Here is a 22,390-nt window from a genome sequence, read left to right as displayed (position 1 = left end):
AGAGGAGAGAGGAGGAGAAGGAAAGGATTGGAGAGGAAGAAGAGAGTAGAGGAGGAGAAGGAAACAACTGGAGAAGAGAGGAGAGGAGATGAAAGTAAAGGAGGTGGAGAGGAGGAGGAAATGAAGAAGAGAGTAGAGGAGAAGGAAAGGATTGGAGAGGAGAAAAGAGGAGAGAGGAGGAGAAGGAAAGGATTGGAGAGGAGAGGAAGAAGAGAGGAGGAGGAGGAAAGGATTGGAGAGGAAGAAGAGAGTAGAGGAGGAGAAGGAAACAACTGGAGAAGAGAGGAGAGGAGATGAAAGTAAAGGAGGTGGAGAGGAGGAGGAAAGGATTGGAGAGGAGAAAAGAGGAGAGAGGAGGAGAAGGAAAGGATTGGAGAGGAGAGGAAGAAGAGAGTAGAGGAGAGAGAAGGAGGAGGAAATGATTGGAGAGGAGAGGAAGAAGAGAGTAGAGGAGGAGAAGGAAACAACTGGAGAAGAGAAGAGAGGAGAGGAGATGAAAGTAAAGGAGGTGGAGAGGAGGAGGAAATGAAGAAGAGAGTAGAGGAGAGAGGAGGAGGAAAGGATTGGAGAGGAGAGGAAGAAGAGAGTAGAGGAGAGAGAAGGAGGTGGAAAGGAGAGGAGAGTAGAGGAGGAGGAAAGGAGTTGGAGAGGAGAGCAGAGGAGAGGAGGTCTCTCTGACTGCCATTGTCTTTTCCAGCTGGAAGATGTGTTAAAAAACCATGTCTGTTCATAACCAGAAGTTTAGGACTGATAACTATTAAACTAAGACACAAAGATAGCTAGTGGATGTGTCATATGTCACAGTTAAATTAACAGGACGAAGAGATGAAAAACAGATGTTTTAAGAAAATATTTAAACATTTATTTCTTTGCTTCTGTTTTTCCTTATACTCATGTCTGTAACACATGATGGCGCCACAACTCTTTAAATCAATTTTTGCATTTTATTTATGTCTCTAAATTACAAAAATATACATTATACTTCAACATTTTAAACAATGTACTGTATATATTACAGTTAATAAAATATCTATAAAGTAGTCTGAAAAGATCCATAAATAATTATTTGTAAATGTCCAACAAGTTTGTTTTATAGATTTAGTTGTTTGTTTATTTAAACAATTCAACTGCAGAACTATGGAAACAGAGTTGCTACTCATTATGCTGATGTTCATCATTACTTTGAGGGGTTATTTTTTTCCTTGCAGCTTAACTTCTCCACACAAGATTCAGGCAGGAACGGTACTTTCTCTAAGCGTGACAAGTAAGTTAAAGGCTGGATAGTGCTGCTGATGTTTACGAAGGCAAAACATACTGGTTGCACGTAGCAAGTGAAGACCTTATGGGGGTAATGATCTTCAAAGGGGAACAGAGCCACTGGAGGGAGATAGTTGCTTATGATTATGATCAAGATAGAAAGCACCATCTTAAAGGCCTTTCTTTTCATAGGATTCATCTCATCTTTACCAGAACCTCGTGAGCGTTTCAGGGCCCAGAGGATGGCCACGTTACACACCACCATCCAGGTGAAGGCAAACAACACCTCACCAGTGAAAACCTTCTCAAAATTGTGGATGCCACCAACAGTTTTGGCCGAAGCGTAAGCAAAAGTGAGCAGCAGAACCACAACGGTCAAACCGATCCTGTACTTGATGTCCTTCAACTGTCCGAATGCGATGGGGAAGATAACGGCTATGAAACGATCCAGACAGACGCAGGAGAGTAAAAGCGGCCCACTGGTGTCCTTCACACCGTATGAGAACTTCATAGCTCTCCAACCCATAGCGCTCCTCCAGTGGTAGAAATTGAGGAACGCTATGATTGTCATGAATCCAAAGTAAGCGTCCATGAAAGCCAGGCAGCCCAGGAAGATGTCAGAAGTTAAAGGTTCATTTCGGGTCTTTATTAGGTTTGCGAGAACCAGGAGGTTGGCAGGTATTCCTATGATTATGTTGAAGCACTGTATAGCCAGGTCGAAAACAACGCCAGCCACCATATCCTCACACCCATCGAACACACTGAAAACTTGTGTGGCATTAATTGAACTGGTTGTCAGGTTAGAGGAGGGCAGGCTGCTTCTGAGAATGTAGCTGAATCTTTTGTCGTGACGTAGTTGGCCCTCCATAATATCAGAAGAGCTGTAAGTAGATTCTAAAAAGGAACAGTGAAAATGATGTTAAATTGAACTAACTAATGACAAGCTCATAAACTAATACCAGACTGACTGAAATCAGTTGCGTTTTTCTGACTGTTTCTTGTCATTTTGAGCTGATACACACAGTATTTATTATTTATATTTAATATTTATTCAGACTTTTTTTCAGGCTGCAAAGTAGTCAGATACACAGACGAGCTGCAGTAAGCATATTAGATACGCTGCTGCATGAATACACACACAAAACTAGCAGATCTAGACATGTGGAGCTGGGGAGGTGGAGGGTTCATGCATGCATTTTTTTTGTTTTTATAATATTTACAGTTGTTGAGTTTAGTCGAGTTTTATTTGACAATGTCTGTAGTTTAATCATGCTGCATAATAGTTAATCTGATAAACACAATTATTTAACTGATCGATGATCATGATTGGTGCCATTTCAGAAATTACGTCAGAATTATTACGGTGTCCTTAATGATTCAGTCACAGCAAACAGATAAAATGTGAATTTGTGTATTTCATCTGAACAGAATATATCATGGGAGACTGATATATACTAACTTGCATGTTTGTCAGAGTTTTTAGATCGTTAGTGCTTTTTCCATAGCTTATAGGACAGTGTGTGTAAATGGCTGACTGAAATGCGTTGGATAGAGGGATTTAATTCTGTCCATTTGATAGGGGGATTTAAGACATTTTTAAGATTTAAGACATTTGGCAACCCAAAGCATGAACAGTCTTTATAGTCAATGTTTGGATATAGTGAGCTTTTTAAGCTACACATACTCCCTTGCTTTGCAAACAAGGGTTTAAGCCTGATCCTAGACTAAAATGTAAATCTGAGCTATTATTATACAATATTATATTATTATAATCTTTATAAAAATGACTTAAATGTCCCAATTGAACTATGGCCTAATCCTGGTTTAGGATAGCCCTGTCTACAAAACTAGGCCATTTTGTTTAATAATGCCAGTGCTGTCTTCTCTTAACCTCAAACTAATTATGGGGAAAGAAATTTTTATTTTTTCATTTCGTTAATGAAGTGAACACTATTTCAGAGGAAATAGTGACTATTTTACAGCTTTTGCCATATAATAAATTATGTGACATATATCAAAGTCTGCGATGAGAGATCTTAGCAGAACCGTTCTCATTTTATTCAATGATGTGGCAAACGGTTTTCTCACTGTGTCCACGAGACAAACTAGAGCAACAATTGTGTATCATGTCACATTTTGTGATCTAACAATACATCGGCTTCCACAAACAGACAGGAGGATCTCCCCCTGAGGATGTTTTCCTGCATATCCCGGCAGGATTCACTGCACAAACACAAGCACACAGGAACACATCTGGGCAGAAACACCTGCCGCCAGGGACTTCCTTCAAGACACAAGACCCGCCCTGTTTCCACAGCATACACATATATATACGGACAGGCTTCACTATGATGCAGTTGCATTTGCAGTAACACTACTCACTACTCATACCAAAAACATTCGTCTTCTGTAGCATGATGTGCACAACAAAAAACACATCAAACAATATAGAAACAACATAAACATTGCAGTGTGGTAATGTGATCATCAGTTGGGTTACAGTAGTGAAAGCATTATCATAGATGGCTATTACCCTACATTCATCTCAATTAATAATTTTTTTTAATTTAATCATTATTAATATTTTGTTGCCTTATTGAATTACACTATTTGAAGGAGAACTGGAAAGACAGGGGTGCTGAAGATGCTAGTGATAGTTTTGCCACAATAAATGTAATAATGTAAAATGTTTTCTACTAGTGTAACACTCCTGTGGGGATTTTCTGTCAGCTATTTGTAACATTAATTTACATATAGCACAAAAAAAGTGTCACAGCATCTCCCTATACGATGTGCGCTCACAGGTGTGAGTCAGCATTCAATCTAACCATCTGAAAAAAAAGATTTTCTTGTGACTGAATCTACTACAAGACGTGCCTAACACGACGTGAACTTCTGTGGCTCATCTGTCTCCTTTATAGCAGAGCTTATCGGAAGCACCACCCTGTTAAATCTGAAGGGACAGTGGGCTTCATGAGTTCTTCTCATGCTTTTCTCTGTACCTCTGGTCCACCTGGGACACAGAAGGGCCCTTGTGACCCAGAGCATGTCCCTGACCTGCTCGATCTCTCTGCCTTTAGGCTAAACTCTGTCTAGCGGGAGCACATGTGCTCAGGACAGTTAGGAGGCTTCCTAGAATCAACACTATTAATCAATTTCTCCTTCAGCTCTGTATAATAATTGTCACTTGATTTGATAAAGTTGTTGACTTGATAGTTGAAAAGATAGTCTGTTTTTGCACCAAAGAATGGTGCCAGTTGTCAACTGATTTTTTTAATAGGTTTGTTTTAAAGGGCCACTGAGCTATTTTCTTATCTTTACCTTTATTTATTATAATTAGTTTTTTTTACAAAATTCACAAAACTGCATTCTTTAATAGTTTTAGTGAAAAAGACTTTTCTTATAAAGCTTAAACTATGTTAAAAACCTGATCCAGAAATGACTAAAAACAACGAATATACAATAAAAAGTATAAATGAAAGTTTGTCTTTGATATTTAAATATATTCTAAAACCAATATGACGGCAAGATCATTCCGTTTCGGATGAAAAGTTGCATTGAAAATGCATTCGAATATATTATATATCATATTTAGGGCCAGCTCATTAATATTTACAAAATAAGCATGTTTCAAAAGACAGAGAAGACAAGGAAAAGCATGCTTCTTACCTTCTTACAAGTGATTTTCGCGAGAAGATGCGGGTCAGATTGTGGAGTCGCCTTTATAAACATGGTGAGGCCAGGAGGAATTACAATAGTTGGTAAGAGGGAGGATCTTTTTTTCCGATGCTTTCTGGACTCGGTCCCTGATGGTGAATTAGACTGTGTTTTCTAGATTCTTCTGTCCTCACAGGATCAAGTGTTTTGGTGGGTGTTTTTTTTCTTGATCAAGAAAAATTCATAACATTATGACATTAACAACAATAGTTATCTAACGTTATGTTATAATAGCTTAAAGTGGTTGAAAAAAAAATATTATTATTATTATTATTTAAAAAAATCAATATTATTATTATTTTGAAGACAATGCAATTTAAAATCATGTACAAATTTTATGTAAAAATGTTGCGAATTTTGCCTTTAGTCTTTTGTTCTTGAACCATAAAAAAATTACGCTAGATAATTGCCATTTTCTTCATTGGAAATATACACCAAGAAAATGAAGGATCCGCAATGATTTCGAGAATATAAGTATCATACCTCAATCGCACACTATGCTTAGGTGTGTCTTTTTTTTAAAACTAGGACAATGAATAGGCTGCATCAAGTCAGTCAGAGAGAATAAATGGGTTAGGTGAGGCATGAGCCCTGCTTCGGCTGAGATTCAGCCCGTCACACAACACACTCTCCCCTGACTCTGACTTACATGCTCCCAAACTCGGTCTGGGGGCTGATTTGCATCTTGGGACTGGTCCTGGTTTTGTACCACCGGCCCAGAGGCCCTCGTGTCAGTCTCTAACCCCCTTTCATTGCAAACAGAGAGCACAGGTGCAGGACTCTGCTGCCAGTGTGTGCTCTTGCATGTCTGCTGCGTGTTATGCGGCTATAATCTGATGGATTAATTCAGCGATGCATTTCTTTTAATGGACTGTTTTACATGAAATGCAGGCAAGACGGATTTATGAACTTGGATTTATTTATTGTTTATTAAGGCTTTTCAAATCTCATGAAAGAAAAGCCGTTTATCTGAACATGGTAAGGCAATATAGTATTCTGCTAATTTGAACGTACTCAGTGTATTATATACTTATTACTTAATCAGTGCAGTGGAATAGAGGCAAGCTAGCAGATCTGTACTCATTTCAGTTGCATGTTTTAAATTTCATGGATTTTTTGAGGGAAATAGGCATCTTTTTAGTCGACCGTCATCTTTTGGATGTTAAAATACCTTCTATCCAAGCTTAATGCTCAGAGATAAGCAATCCATATACACTATTTGTTCAAATGGCAGTTTAATACAGCAACACTGAGTCAACCAGTTTGGTTGTTTGAGGTGGGACTATTTGTTTACACAAATTAGATTTTGTCTTTCACGGAAGAGCAATATATATTCATGTTACTTAAGCAAATTGTACCATTAAAGCTGTGATTCCCAGTTCCGGTCCTATAGAGCTGATTTTGATTATCAGCTGGTTAAGAGGGAGCACCATAAACTGAGCTGCGTTCTGATTAAAACGGTCCATACACAGTGCTCCCTATTCCCTAAGCATGTTCACTTGACAAAACGGAATACGGAAACAAGGCACACAGATCAATAACACATTTGACAAGTCTGAGGTACAGGCCGACAGGAACAGAAATGCGACCCGATGGATGAATATGGAATTAATAAATAGAAACAGAAATCAGAATGAGGAGGATCCTGGCATCATTTACTCATCCTCATGTTGCTTAGAAGAGTGTTAACTTTTAAATGCATGAATGTTTCGCCAATCATTATTACATATTCGAGTCAAAAAGCTCCACCTGAAAGAAAAAAGCCAAAAGAACTGCATCTTAACCCCAGTTATTTTCCCTCCACTACATTTTTTTAAAGTAAGACAATGTGTGGCAATTTGTAACTTAAATATGCAAGTTTTGAGTGCCATTCATAGTTGTATATCAAGCTGGAGTTATCATATCATCTCGTTTTAATTAATTATTCATTATCTCACTAATGGTAATAGAGTTGGACAGGCATCAAGGGAGGATTTTTGTCTTTAGTGGCAAGAGAGGGCAGTAGTGATCTGCCAGAGACGGACGAGTCTCCTTTACATTTCCAAGTTAGACTCTCCAACAAACGTGACATTTTCATCAATGGAACGATTTTAAAAGGAAACTATCAGCCAAACGGTTCTGATACATGACAGCTTAATGGGTTTGGTCCGATCAGATTATCAGCTGTTATTTGCAAAAGACTTTAGTGTCCTGCGATTTCATCAGAGAGCACGCTTCATAAAACCATTCTCATGTAAATTGTGTTAAATTCAGTGGAGAAATGATTTCAAGAGCAATTATTTGAACGAGGCAGCTGACGAGAGGAATAAAACATCTTGGTCCAATACGCCACACTGCCGAAATCTCAAATGAATGCTCACTTTTAACATGCGTAAATAGGTAAGTGCTGCGTGAAGGTGGATAAAGACCTCGGCTTGCCATGTTAGCCAGTAATGCATTGACTTTCTCGGTGGATGATATTTTAGAGGTCTTACTAATCTCTAGGCTTAAGTGTGTCAGAGCTCAGAAAGACAGGATCCATTAGGGCATGGAAAACAAGACATCTATCCATGATGTAATTGTCATGGCCACCACACATCTTCTCACAACACATCTGTCTATGTCTAGTTAAGAAAGTCTGCGGTCGCAGCTTGTTTGAGAAGGTGGAACATTTTAGGTGCGCAGAGTCTTCATAAAGTGAAATAGACTACACAATGCAACGAATAAAATTAAAAATAAAAATGAATTCTCAATCAGTATTTCTGCTTTGCAGTAAACACTAAATAAATCTAAATCTGAAAATAAGTCTTGATATTTTATACAATTATTCTTCAAGTAAATGTATGCTGCTTTTTTCACCAGAAAACAAGGCAAAACTATTGATTAGGAAAAGTACATTTTTGAAGTGTGTGTTTATTATGGAGCTGGCTAAGTGACTATTTATGAATAATAAAAAAGTCCTTTAATTTCAAATGCACTCTTTAGCTCATGTTTAACACAAAGTTCGTGTTAATGTTAATGCAGAAACACACATTACTTTTCCAAATGTTTGCTGTGCAGTTTGTTTTGACCCTGAAGTGCCTTCAGAAGTTGTCTTTAAAAAAGTACCACAGAATAAAACAATTGAAAGTATTATTAGGTTTATTTCCCCCCTCCCGTATAGCGTATTGTAATGTGTAAAACACTATATGCCTCTCACAATGCGGTAACAAATCTGATTCCTAGTGATTAGCAGAGGGAATGTGGGAAGAGGTGGGCTAGCTGTGATGGCTCCTGACAGCAGAGACAGCATGGGGAGTTTTAATGATAATCACTTCTCTTTAGTTTCCACCGCAGGCAGTCTCCACATAAACGACATCTCAAAGGATAAGCTAAAACCATAACCGTTTTGATGATACCACTGCTCAAGAGCGTGAAAATAGTTTTGTCATACATTGTAAGAGTGATCATAAATTTGTGATGCTGTTCCTGCATCTCCTCTGCAATTCTTACGATACGGAAAGCCAAGAAGCCTTGCTTCCCGATTGCAGACGGATACTTTCTAAAACAGCATCCCAGCTAAAATGAAGCCTCATTAGAGACTGATCTCAAACACGATGCTTTGGCCTCTCCTATATCTAACTCAACAGTCTATTCTGTGGCTTTATTGCCATATTTGTGACAATTTTTCTTTACAGCTGATCAAATCAGTTGCATATTTGGGCTTAAATGTAATGTGTACTGTCTGAGTGAATGAGCAGTGTTACTGAAGTATTACAGGCAAGTAAATACTCTTCAAGACCATAACTAAACCCACAAACCGATTCTAACGTTTTTTTTTTACTAGCCTATTTTGATTCAGCATCTATTTTGATTTATTATCTTTATGTAAACAGCATTGCGACAATTGTTTTGGCATGAATGCACACATATTGTGTTTGTAATCTTAGCCATGCTGGAGTTTACATAATTTATAATTCAGTGCATTTATGCTTATGAGATTTTTGTTAACATTTTGTTCATGTGATGGTCAAAAACCACTTTTTGTAATTTATGTAGGCAGTAAGTATCCACAAAAAAAAATCCATAAGAATACTCTGCTATATACACGCTAACAATAAAATAATCAATGTTTGTCTTCAGTTTTTTTAATTACTTCAAATAAGGCAATTATAGATAATACATAAAAATAAAGGCACAAAATTAATGATTCAGGGCTAGTCAGAGGTGGAATGGTCCACACGAACACATTCAGCTTTCTAAACCTATTAACATGTTTCTCTCATTTATTTTTTACTGTAAATGTAAGGGACTTGTAATACATTACATCTCTTATATTTAGTTTTTTTAAAAAGCAATAAAACATCAAATTAAAATACACATTTCAGCGAATATAATTGTGCTTCTGTAAGTCAATTTCTGATTAAAGAAACCGATTGAGAATCAGGAACAAGCCCGTTCATTCAGTTTACGTAATATCAAATCTATTGGAAACTCATTTAATGGAGTCTGATCGCCTAAAGCTTTCACTGACATCTGTGACCGCAAGTTTCATTTTCAATCTAATTCAATACGTCCAGTACCAATTAACCTTTTTGGATAATTTCCAAGTTCACATAGCAAGTGCCTAAATCTTCAGTTTTATGCTATTCTGGTGGAGTACAAAAAGAAGGTTAAATAATATGCCAGGGCAAAGAAAAAATGGTAATCAATGGAATAAGTAAATGAAAATGAATGTTTTTAGGAACACAAAATCTCTTGATGCATGCGTAAACTAATAATAAAGATGAATAAAGTCTGTTTGACAAAAACATTAAATTCAAGCGTTGAGAAACATGAATGCACGAATCTAAAATTGAACAGATTTCATATCGCATGTTCTGATAATCATACAACAAAATGTTCCCTGGGGTCACTTATACGACCGCTTCTATAGCTCCACGTGTGTCCAGCACTTCCAGGAAGTCGGCGGCAAAGATACTGTTGTTGATAAGCTATCAGAATTGATTCAGCTTCGTACAAAAGATGAAGATGAAGATAAAACCAGTCACGGGCAGAAATGATTTATGCTTCAACACTGCTGGAGAACCGAGTTATCGATCACACAGATGTCCCGAGAGCGATGAACGAGCTAATCGTCAAACAATCACATTAGCGGACGCACGGAGTGAGGGAATTAGGCGATAGAGAAAAACACTGATTGCGCTCTTAGCATATTTCAGACATTTAGAGAGATTTAGTGTGTGTAATATACACGGTTTACACTTTTAACCTCTCCATTTGTTGTCCGTTATCTACAAGAAATAAATAGCACAATGCGCTACATCGGCTTCCAGATAACAATGCTGTTTTTCTCCGGATTAAATGTGCTATCGGTGGAGGGGAAATCGCAACACAGTCATGATGGAGACCTTATCAGCCGAGTTGATCTGACAGCTGATGTTCATGGTGCTGTCATCTACAAATGGTCAGTAAGTGAAAACAATAAGCCGCCGATAAATAAAGAAGGCTGCATATAGTGAGTCACGGTATTTGGTGCGCGACGATTTGTTGAGATACAAAAGATTTTGCAACAAATGTAAATGAAGCTCAGTCAGGAACACAAACAAACACTTCATCATCTGACAGAAAAATGAATACCAGCACATTCAAATGTTTATTTACCGTATATTGTCTTATTAACAATATAAAAGCTCAGACTTTTTTTTTTTCTGAACACTGGCTTTAAACGGTAGTACAAGTCATGTCTCATAAGACACGCGTGCCCATGTAGGTCAACCATTTTAATCAGCAAGCATTATGAACAACCAAAAGACATCATCTTCAAATGCACAGAATATAAAACGAGAATGTAAGTGCAAAAGCGTATAAGATCAGAGCTAGCAATAAGTGTCATATTGTTTTTCCTGCCATTGTAAAAGCTCTTAAACGCCCCGAGGCTGTGATTACAGTGATTTCAATACGGGATTTTAAGCACTCCGTTCCTGATTATTCCTATACTCTTTGCTCGAAGTAAAAATGACAGCAAATCAAGGCCTTCGGTGGCTTATGCCTTAATTAAATAGCTTTGTTGATTTATAATCTTATTCAAACAGAAAGAACTATTGATTCCGTTGCAATATTGGCATAATAAACACATTTAATTTAGTTTTTAATAACATCATTCACACTTTATTGTTCTACCTCAAAACCTTTTCTAACAAGATGTTTAAATGATTTTTATAATTATAATAATTATAGATGTCAGACACAAAAGAAACACAAAACTCTTTAAGATGATACTTTGTAAGCACTGTGGGTAATGCGTGGAATTTCTTCATAATTTATTCTTAAGTTCTTAAATTATAGATGTATTAATAAACCGTTTAAACAAGTATGAAATGCACTGATGAACAGTTACCCATGATTCATTATATATTAGCTTTGCAATCCGTGATAAATATTTCATGTTAAAAGTGATGAGAGAAGCTGAAACGGTCTTTCTGTATCTGCTGTAGATCTGATCTGAACTGCTGCTCAGAAATGCCACTGGCCATGTCTAAACTCTCCCATTAAGGTCAAAAACCAAAAAGACTGAGCCTATGTATCAACACTGTCACTCTTGATATCATTTACCAATGATGAGAACTGACAATGGTTTTTTTCCTGTAACTATTATGCCTGCCTGAATACGTTCTTGTATTTTAATATTACAAACATAAATGATTTTCACAATTTTTTTATGACTTCTTAAACCTGAATGGCATGCAGTAGAAACACACTATATGGATACAAGTAATATCCTTATATAACTGATGCTAGACATCGCTAGACTGTGATTGTAAGATGCCAGGATTCACTTCAGGAGAAGGGCGTCAGAATCATTTAGTATTTTATAATACATATTAATGGATTCTTTAAAAAGCCTTTAAAACAGCATTCTACAATGCGTTATAATTACATTATACATCCTCAAGGCTAAACATTTTTTTAGCCTTGAAGGTGCATAATGGAATCATAATGCATTGTAAAATGTCCTTTAAAGGCTTTAAAAAAAAAAAAGATTTAAAACAAATACTTCTGTCATGTTTATGATGCTATAGCTATAGGCTATAGCTATAGAAATGAAAACAATAATTTTAGATCAAATGTATTGTGCTTACCAAAACAGTGTGTAGTGTTTGGACAGAGGATGTGTGGTCAGCCATTATAAGACTGCGTAGGCATATATTAAAATATTCAATAAAATCCATCTGTCTATTACTGAACAGAAGGGAGAGCAGGATGGAACAGCTATGTGTAAAATATTTTTGTTTTCAGGCCTCTGGTGTAATTTAATCATTTTACATAGCGATAGTTACTTTTCTTGGCCTCTACGTAAAACATCTCATGTGAGACAGGAGAAGATTAATTGCATCTGAGCAGCATTTTTGCCTGCTCCCATGACCAGCTCAAACTCAGGAGATGGAAGAAAAACAGTGTGAATGTGTACGTCTTATCCAATCATCTCATCATTTGCAATGATGGTGCCATGGCACGCACTGAATAACTATCACGGAAGTTCAGGAATAACTGACTCTGTGAAATGAACTTCTTAGAATTATAATGTTCTTTAACATTTTCGATATTAAATATCTTACAATTAAATATCTTTTGCTAGCAGTTTAGAGATGTTGTTGTAAGTGAAAGAAAGGTTGGATTGGATCATTTGTAGTGCTATGTAATACAAATCTCAGCAAATCTCCGGCTTTCCACACGAGTGTCCAAGTTGGAAACCTCTGCATGGTATTCTCTGGCTCTTTTCCAAGTAGGAAGCTGGAAATTCCAACTTTGAGTTGGAGGATACTTTCTTTTTTTCCAGCAGCTGCTTCTTAAACTTAATTTCCCCCAATGATCTGCATAAATAAACTTAATTTCTCTTTTGAAAATGGTATGGAGACACTGGATAAATTGGCCAAATGTATGCGTGAAAGAGGGCAGCTGACATATACATCCGGTTGGAGGGATGTTTTGCTCTATGCATTGCATGGCAAAAACTCACTTACAGCACATTTAATTTCCAAGCAAGAGACGTTTGCTTTGAACGTCTGTTGACCCTGCTATGAGCACAAGCACTCAGGGCATTTTGCTGACTATTTCTTACAAGCGAATTGACTCACGGTTTATTATGTGCTATTCTTATATCCATTATTGCTATGAAATGTCTCTGAATTTCAGGATATTGTTCTGCATATAATGAGATGACATACTCAACAATTCCCTCTCTTTCCCAGTGATTACGGCTAGAAGACAGGAAAAAAAAACCCAACCAATTTCTGTCCGCTATACTTTTAAAACAGAATGTGAATTTCCTGTTAATAATGCTGTTCCAGAGCACTAGAAATTCATTTAATATCTAAAACTGAATAAACATCATTTTAAACATATTTTGCTGAAATGTCATCTGGAGGGCATCATAACACTATGAATATCTGTGTTCACATCCATTAATGCTCACTTTATTTCATGTAATCAAATGAAGTGTAAACCACCTCGTTTCCAAAAGTACTGCTTTATTCAGCACATCACTAGACACTAAGCATCTTTATTACAATTTTTGCTTTTTCTCCCTGTCTCTCAGGGGCTGTCTAACATCATAAATCTGTCAGCTTCATTTATTCATGACAAGCACTTATACACCAACACTGAAAACCATGCCAGGAATGAAATTGAGTGTTTTCATGTTCATTAAGCTGAAAACACTGTGATTTAATTATGGTTTCCTCCAGGTGTTCCCTGACCCTACATCCAAACTTGTTTCTGGAAGAAAACTTGTTTCTGCAGTCTTTAGCTCCATCCCTAATTAAACACACCTGAACCAGCTAATCAAGGGCTTCAGACTTTTTGAAACTTCCAGACAAATGTGTTGAAGCTGGTTGGAGCTAAACTCTGAAAGACTTTAGCCCTCTAGAAACAGATCTGGACGCTTCTGATCCAGGATGTTGCCCACCTATGAGCTGAGACATTGAGAAAGGTACCAACATCCCTGCAACGGATGGTTCTTTGGAGGCTTTTTATTTTTGGGGGGAAAATCAGAAATCCTCTGCTGTTTGATTACTGTGCAAAGCCTGGTTTATTGAATTCTTGACATATTTCTTGAAAGGTTGTGTAGAGATGTATAGAGAGAGCCATTAGCAAAAGAAAAGTAGATGGCCATGTGTAAATACCAGGACCTATCTTTGTTCTTTTAGTATAAAACTGGGCATCGCTGGTGACAAAAAGTCATAGGGGTTTTAATCGATTGTACTATAAATAAAGCTCTGCAAGGTACAACTTCGGGAGTCTGGAGTATTGTGGCAGAAACCAGGGAATGGATACAAAAACATTTCCAGTCCATTGTTTATCCCTTGGAGTTCAGTAAAATCAATACTCATAAAATAAAAAGAGGATCACTCAGATGTAACTTGATGTCTTCAAGTTACTGTCCAAGAAGGAGACTATTGAGGTAGGAAACCAAGAGACAAAGTGGCTAAAACTAGAAAGACTGTTGACGGGGTAATTCACAGCTTTATGGAGGATGGCAAAGAGACAGCCACAGTTAGAAAAAACCTTGGCTACAGTTAGAGAGGAGGCATATGGGAGAGTCTGAAGCCAGATGGAAGAAGCTTTTATGAGACCAAAATTTAGGTTTTTGGCCATCAGACTAAATGCTTGGTGTGAGCCAAACACTGGACATTATCAAAAACACACCAACCTGTGAAGGGTGAGGAGTAAAGGCGGTGGAATAATTTAGACCTTTTTCTTCGCCATAGGCAAGTGACTTCCTTTAGGATGCTTTGAATTTACATTTGCTGCCAAAGTAATAGTAATAAGCTAAGGAATTCATTTTGCGTACCAGAAAACATGGCATGTCTGGCACTGTGTGCATGGATTTCAGCAATTTAAATACTTGGTGTTAAATAATAAAATAATCTGTTAAAATATGTGTTCTTATTCTGTGGACAAAATCTCATGAACTTCACCCCGATCTGGATCTGTTTATGCAGATGTGCGATCACCTGTTTTCAATGCAGCTCCACGAGTTGCTTCATGTCATCTTCTCACTCATTAAACTATGACAGGTCCTTTCATGTTGTATTGTTGGCTCAGAAAATATGTAAATACGCATATACCCAATAGCTGCTGCTGTATCCATTCTAGCCTTAATCACAAATCAGACAGAAAATAGATTAAGTTCGGTGGACTTAAACTTAATATTATGTGTTCCGCGATTGAACTAAAGTACTTTCTGATATTCAATTATTTTAATTTTGCGCTTGAAATAAATCAAAACATATGATCAGTTCACGTGTTTGAACTGATCTGTCACATACACATTAAAAAGCCACAAAACAATATACAGTTTAAAAGCTGAGAGTCATGAGACATTGTTTAATATCAGAAATAACCTTTTCTGTCTGTGTGTAGTCAGTTTTCAATTTGCTCTGCAATGTATTTTCACATTCCATGAAAAAGGTCTATAGAGTGAAAGCATGGAAGAAAATCTGATAGTTATGCAAAATACCTGTGACTTGGGAGATTTGTTTACTAGAAAGATCCCAAGGATTGCCATTAATCTTAGGGTGCTTTTGCACTTGGTTGGCTTGCCTGGTCCGAATCCAACTTCGATTGATCTCTCCTCCCCCTCCACCCACTGGACTGTGTTCACATGGTTGTTTTTGGTTTCCGAGCTGGATTTTGGTTACATTTGCGTCATCGGAGGTGCTAGGTAATGAAGAAGATGGCAAAATGAATAGAAGTTTGCTTAACTTTTGTACTTAATTTTTTAGATTAATTTCCAAAGCACAGAACACATTACATAAAACACTATTTTTCATGATTGTAATGCAAAGGGTCCAAAGATCCCTTTTGCATATACGCACCCAAGTTCAGAAAGCAGCATTCAAATTATACAAGTGAACCTCTCTGATGTCAAACAAACCAAAATGCGCAGCAAACGTGCGCTGCTATTGTGAAAAACCTCTTAATGCCATGAAGCCCAAGTTTAGATTTCAGTTTAGTGGTGCCTTTACCTTATAGGTGCATGACTTCATGAATAGATATGTAAATTCTCTTAAGACTTGACTTTTATAAAGTTCCCCTATTGCATCCAATGATATTGTTTTATTCAATGCATTTCTGTACTTCACTGTATATGTTCTAATTAAATTCAAAGGACACTGAAAGGCACATTAATGTTGGACTGGACCATTTCTGTTCAGCGGGGATTGTCTAATTCAATTTTCCTGTCTTATTGGGACTTAACAATACCCAAATATAAGCATGATGTGTTGCTTAATTGTAACTGCAGATTCCAGGTTAATAAATACATCAGAAACTGAGGTACAATGCTTCTTAAAATAACACAAAGCCAGCAGGCTGAGTGAGCCATGTAGGTTTGAATACACACAGAGTCCTGTCCCGTACCAGCTGGTTAATGCAAGCAATCTTTATAATTAGATACTTCAACTCAATCACCAGCAACACACTCATAGCTTAATGTGGCACAAATAGTGTGGAATTAACCTGTATGTTTCTTCACAGCTCAAACAATGTATTTCTCTCTGCATTAAAAAAAAAAAAAAAAAAAAAAACTTGAAAATGACTTTCAGAAATGTGTGATGTTCAAACAAGTTCATTGTTGCACTTTAATTTAGATAATGGATAAATGATAATGCACAGCTGCTTAATGCAAAAGTCATTTAACTCGCATAATAAAAAAATATAATAGCTCTGCATGTTTTTCGGTTTGTATAATTAAAGACGTGAATTATGTTTCTGATGGGTTTACGTTTATTAATTATTAATCATTCGTTAGACGTTAAATAAGTACAAAAGCAAGTGAAGAAAACATACACAATATATTAAAGTAATTTAGAACACATTAGTGGTTTTAAAATCGTAAGGAATTTCACGATATAGGCACTGATTCAAGTTACCTAATGTTTCCATTAAGGCTCTTTTAGTAATTTTGAGAATAAAAGATGATGTTTAGAATCCTAATTCAAAAGAACAATTACAGTACCATTTTACCATCTTCTCACATTTATCAGCTGTGTTTGTTTCTTAAACCTAAACGTTAGATTTAGTTTATACGCCACGTATATAAGAAATAATACTGCATTAGCAAAAGAATTAATACATTCAAGAATTATTACCGGAACAGATGAATTCATGAATTCTAGAATCATGTTGTTTTTTATTTCTTACTTTTTGTAAACACTCTTTACACATATCACAGATAAATTAAATGTGCAAAATGTAAATTTCTACATGCATTCATGTTTTTGAGGTCAGTATGTAAACCATCAGAAACACACCCTTTCGATAGTATTCACTGTACAGCAATGAGAAGTTTGAGATTCCTCAGGCATTAGCTAAAGTAGAGTTTGTTTGAAAAGTAGGAAGAGATACAAGCTGAAATTTGGCTCTGAATGGTAGTGCAGAATTGATGAATACTATTAATGGGAGAAGCAATACGCCTTTATGATTATGCTCACTGAGATTGTGTATATTTGGTAGAGGAAAGAGCCAAGTGCTAAATACAGAGGCACCTAGTGGTTTGATAACCCGACTCTGACATCCATCCTCACTAGGAAAAGGATTTCCCCTTGACAGGCCCAGACTCGCAAAACGGGAGAACCTTTAGAAATTGATTTTATAGTCCGTCGCAGACATTTCTTCCACATTCTTTCTAATAAACCTTCAATAAACATCATGTACAGTACTGATAAATGTGGCTGGAATACATGTTTTAGTGTGTGGGTAAAAGTGTTGTAAAGATAATTTGATTGGAGAAGAGAAAGGAAGATTGGATGTGGATGGTGGATTAAAATTCAGGTGCGTTTTAATAAATTAGAACGTGACAGAAACGTTTTTATTTTAGTAATTCAACTCAAATTGTGAAACTTGTAATAAATAAATTCAATGCACACAGACTGAAGTAGTTTAAGTCTTTGGTTCTTTTCTCAACAAAAGCCTTTTTCCAGGCCTTCTGGAAAGTGTGTTAATTTACTGTACATGTACTCAATAATTACTTTCGCTTTAATTACTGCCTCAGTTTAGCATAGTACTTTTGACCACTGGGCAACAGTCCCGTTCTTCTTCTCTTTAGCCCAGGTAAGAGTCTGTGGTTCAGGAGTGGCTTAACAAGTGGAATACGAAAACTGGAGCCGAAGTGAAGTGTGGAGGGAATATTACTCTATCTATTAGTTTTCTGTTTCACGTATGGTTATGTATGTCCATATGTCCATCAGTTTACACTGTAGTAATGCTTACAATCTTGCACTGCGCTGAAAAAACCCCCCGAAAGAAAACAGACATTTTGTCATGCGAAGAATGATGTTTATATCATTGCTTAAAGCAACCGCATGCCGTATTTTTAGATATAAACAAGCTAAACACACTGATATAGCATCAAGCCTGAAATGAGAACTATACATCATGGGAGCATAGTATTATAATGCTAAACTAAAACTGAAATGAAAACAATGAAAAAACCCTTAAAATAACACGTAGAAAGAAAAGAACGCATATAAAGCAAACAGAAGAATAATATGGATTTTCAACAATTAATTGCAGCTTTGAACAATTACTTTACTGTGGCATCAGTTGGGATTACAATTAGAAATTAAATTCAATGTGCAGCCCTAATATAGAAATATATTCCAAGGCAACGTCAATCATTACTCTTAAGTTCTAGTTCAAGTCTATTTCCCAAAGACTTTCTCAGGGAACCAAGCATCTACAATTTGGTTAATATTACTGTATCAAATTGCATACCATTTCACCTTTAATGTGACCCGTTTTTTGCATTTCGACCACAGCATTCATCAAGAAGTGTTTTAACAGAAGCGATCGCCATATGAATATCCTCGCGCACTTTCAATCTGTTGTGAGCTGAATGCCAAGAAAATATAGCATTTTCTTTTGACGGGAGTGGCATCCATGGCGGTTTGTTTTGTGTTACCATATAAAATAAATTAAAAAAAGTTATGTCTAGAGGTTTTAAACAGGGGAGGACAGGCACATTCTCAGACCAGAAGGTCTCCAGGCTTCACCATTATTTCCGGTCATTTTCGTCATCCGTTGGTCTCGCGGACGGCGCGCAGGCATTTTTTGAGACAGTGCAGACGGTCACCGTACAACAGCGCATGCGCGAGAAGAAAGCGCGCGCGTCCGTTCGCACTATCCGCTGTTAAATAAACTTTTAAAGCTGTGCGGGGGACGGAACGGAACGCGGAAAGTGAAGTGTACCCGGGCCTTTAAGATGTAGGAGGGCAAATAAATCAAGTCATGCACCACAATGACAACGACTGGATCACAAATGTGACCATAAAACATGCATTTTAAAGTAAAACCAAAACCTACCCATTCGATACAAGTCTTGCTGTTTTCGTAAACTAAATTGACCAGATTTTAACTCATATTACCATGGCGTGCTTTACATAGGCGCGTGGGCGGCAACGTCTAACAAACATGCTGGTTAATAAAACTGGGATGAATACCCGTTAAACCCGACTTTTCTTTTTTTCTTTCTACATATGCTATAAGTAAAATTTAAATAGAACGTTATAACACTTCTGTAATCGTCGTTATCTCAAATTTACACGTTATACAATACATTTCTGCCGAGAGAACTGCAAAACATTACCTTTCCAGTGACGCGCGGTTCTGAAAAAAACAAGACGTGATCGGATTGGATGATTAGGAGTGACGTCTCTATTAAGGCAAAACTTAAATTACTGCTTAAAAAGAACATATTTTTCTCAGTTTCACTTAAGAATATTAACATAGTTATCCCAAAATAAAGTAGCAATAACAATAACAAAATATATATAAAATCAATTCTTTCAATGTCTACAATTTCATCTACTCAATCATTTTTTTTGTTGCTGAAATGGTTATATTAAACTTACAACATCAAATGTATGATTAAATGCTCACACACACACACACACACACACACACACACACACACACACACACACACACACACACACACACACACTCACAGAACTGCATGTGAAGACAGTTTGATTGGTAGGCCTGTACATTTTCATACTGAGTTTGTTGTTTGTTTGCTTATGTGCATATATTTTTTTCAGTGCACATCTCTGGAACATAATGCCTTTTGAATGGGTCTGCAAAAAAAAAAAGAGAGAGAGAGATGGAGTCATAGAGCGTGAATATTAGGTCTTTCCCCCAGGCTCAGAGCCCGAGTGCTCTGCTTGCCTCAAACTTTTGATTCATTACCCCCTCACAAGGTTGTCACAGTCAGACTCTAATTCTGATCCGGGATGTTATGAGCGCAGATGAATAAGTCACCGCCTTCGGTCTCGCTTTCCAGCTGTTCAGATTTGCCGCTCGCTCAGAGACCGAGCTGTCACTCATTACGGTGTTCATTAACCAAACGCAAACAACAGATCTCACAATCAGGAGACTTTGCTTTTGGAAATTTCTGTGATACTATCTGTAACAGACGGTGGGTTGCAGGTTCGTTCTGGGTTGTGGACAGCGACTAACGACACGCGACTAACCGTAGAATCGAGCGTAGTTAGGACAATAAAACAAATGGAGGACAATGGGAGTCCTAAAGACCTGGGGATCGCTGATCTGTGATGCTGTAGCTACTGGTCCGGTCAAGCATTCTGATTCTGAGTAAAAATAAAGAACAGACCATCTGTGACAGTTATGCAACATAATGCACAGTGTCCTTTTATCCTTAAGTGTGATGTAATTGAACTGCAACACCTAATATCTGCTTCCAGTCGTAGTTTATTGGTGGCCTATTATATACAGACCATTAAAGTGCCAGCATTAAACAAGACACGTTTTAATATTTAATCTGTCTCAGCTCAAGTGGTGTGTCCTATTGTCCCTGTCATCCTTTATAGCAAGAATTCACACGCTTGGATTGCCATGTAGCCACAATAGGTACTCTATATCTCATCTCAAAAATAGGGCACACGGTTTGGCTGATTAGCACAGCCCCTCAATGTCATAACTACAACATCTGGCAGCTAAAATAATTCAAAAGTATAGCATCTTATTACAGTTGTTGTAAATTGCAACTATTCGAACGTATTTTCGTGTTAAATCACCCAGAGTGCCAGTTTTTCCACAAACACATCGTATAGCTTATGATGGTGGTCAGGTGATCCATTTTGAATCGATTCAGCTGTCAAGCAGAATGGGAAGCAATTTTAGGGGGGTGAGAGCACGCGGTGTATCATGTCTTTAAGGATTATACAGCAATGCTTAGCTCACTCTGCCATAAAATAGGAAACCGGGGTTTATGCTGCGTACGTGAGAAACGAGCGGAAGTGATAAGCGTAGTGGAACAGATGGATTGTGTTTACGCTGTTGTATTTGTATCTGTGGCAGCTATTGACGTGTCGTGGAGTGCCGGAGAGATGCCATTGGAGGGCGTGATGGGGTTCGCACGTCCTCCCCACCCTGAGGGCCGTGAAAAGGGCAACAGGCCCCGGGCTGGAAGAAGCAAAACGGCGAGGAAGGCAGGAAGGAAAGGCTGAGAGCATAAAAGAATGCCTGGGAATTTTATCTGCTTTCTTGCTTTGTTCGTAAATCCATTTGTCATCTTTTTTTTTTAATAGTGGACCATTGTAAAGCCTGTTTAACACCGCAGTCATCCACATTTAAGGTGTACGTTTTAAACAGTTAGTACAACCGGTCACTTTTATTCATAAAGCTACAATATGCCTCAGATGGTAGTATTATGTAATCCATACAACTTCTAGCCTCTACAATCACTATTCATTAAAATCCTTTTGACCTGTTTTCCTTGTCCGTTTTTGAGAAGTAGTGATTATTTCTGATTTATAAACAAACCGGTCAGATTAAGATTTTTAAGAACTGATACGTTGAATTCAATGGTTTAGTGATCACGTCATAGCAGTTCTTAAAAACCAAAACCAGATAGCTGTAGCGTTAACCAGAAGGAAATGTCTGAACTTTTATTCACCCTGAGCTCTGCCCCTCAGCCTCTTCAAGCCTCTTCAAGTACACACTTTGCTGACGTAATGTCGTACTGAACATATTTGTGTACAGTGGAGTCTGGACCAGTGCAGGTTTAGCCAAAAGGCACATGGAGGGCATATTACTGAAGCATTGGCTCATCATAGGTACAGTGTTCTCCTGAATAATATGACAAATGGGAAACTTTTGGGAAAATTGTTTTTCCAATTTAAAGATGCACCAGTTAACTTGAAAAGGTACACTATAACCAATTTTTTTTTTCAAAGGTGTAAAGAACATGAAGATTATTGGTTTATGTCTTACTTAATATTTAAATTTAATTTAATTAATTGTGAAATTTACTAGCAATTTTTTTTTCTCAGTGTAGTACTTTTAAAATGATAAAAGCTCACTGATTAACTTTCTTCGCATTTTGAGTGCACCATTTTTATCTGACATGGCCAGAATAAAACAGAAAAAGTAT

The 22,390-nt window shown here is 37.2% G+C and overlaps 1 protein-coding gene across 2 annotated transcripts; it reads right to left on the bottom strand.

Moving 5' to 3' along the window:
* Window positions 1-1,046: 1,046 nt before the first annotated feature.
* On the bottom strand, window positions 1,047-15,625 carry LOC122341958 (G-protein coupled receptor 183-like). Of its 2 annotated transcripts, XM_043235678.1 has the most exons (3): window positions 15,455-15,625; window positions 4,927-5,139; window positions 1,047-2,151 (listed from the first exon to the last, which is right to left on the bottom strand). In XM_043235678.1, exon 3 carries the CDS (start codon window positions 2,123-2,125, stop codon window positions 1,178-1,180), a length of 948 nt encoding a protein of 315 aa, XP_043091613.1. In that variant the 5' UTR covers window positions 2,126-2,151; window positions 4,927-5,139; window positions 15,455-15,625; the 3' UTR covers window positions 1,047-1,177. The 2 variants fall into 2 exon arrangements, with proteins under 2 accessions (XP_043091613.1, XP_043091614.1); XM_043235679.1 differs by lacking the exon at window positions 15,455-15,625 and having other exon boundaries at window positions 4,927-5,144.
* Between the last annotated feature and the right edge of the window lie 6,765 nt (window positions 15,626-22,390).

The sequence above is a fragment of the Puntigrus tetrazona genome, chromosome 3 (genome assembly GCF_018831695.1).
Source record: "Puntigrus tetrazona isolate hp1 chromosome 3, ASM1883169v1, whole genome shotgun sequence".
NCBI classification, from domain to species: domain Eukaryota; kingdom Metazoa; phylum Chordata; class Actinopteri; order Cypriniformes; family Cyprinidae; genus Puntigrus; species Puntigrus tetrazona.
Note: the sequence above shows the minus strand (reverse complement) of the source record. Positions and strands in the feature narration are given on the sequence as shown.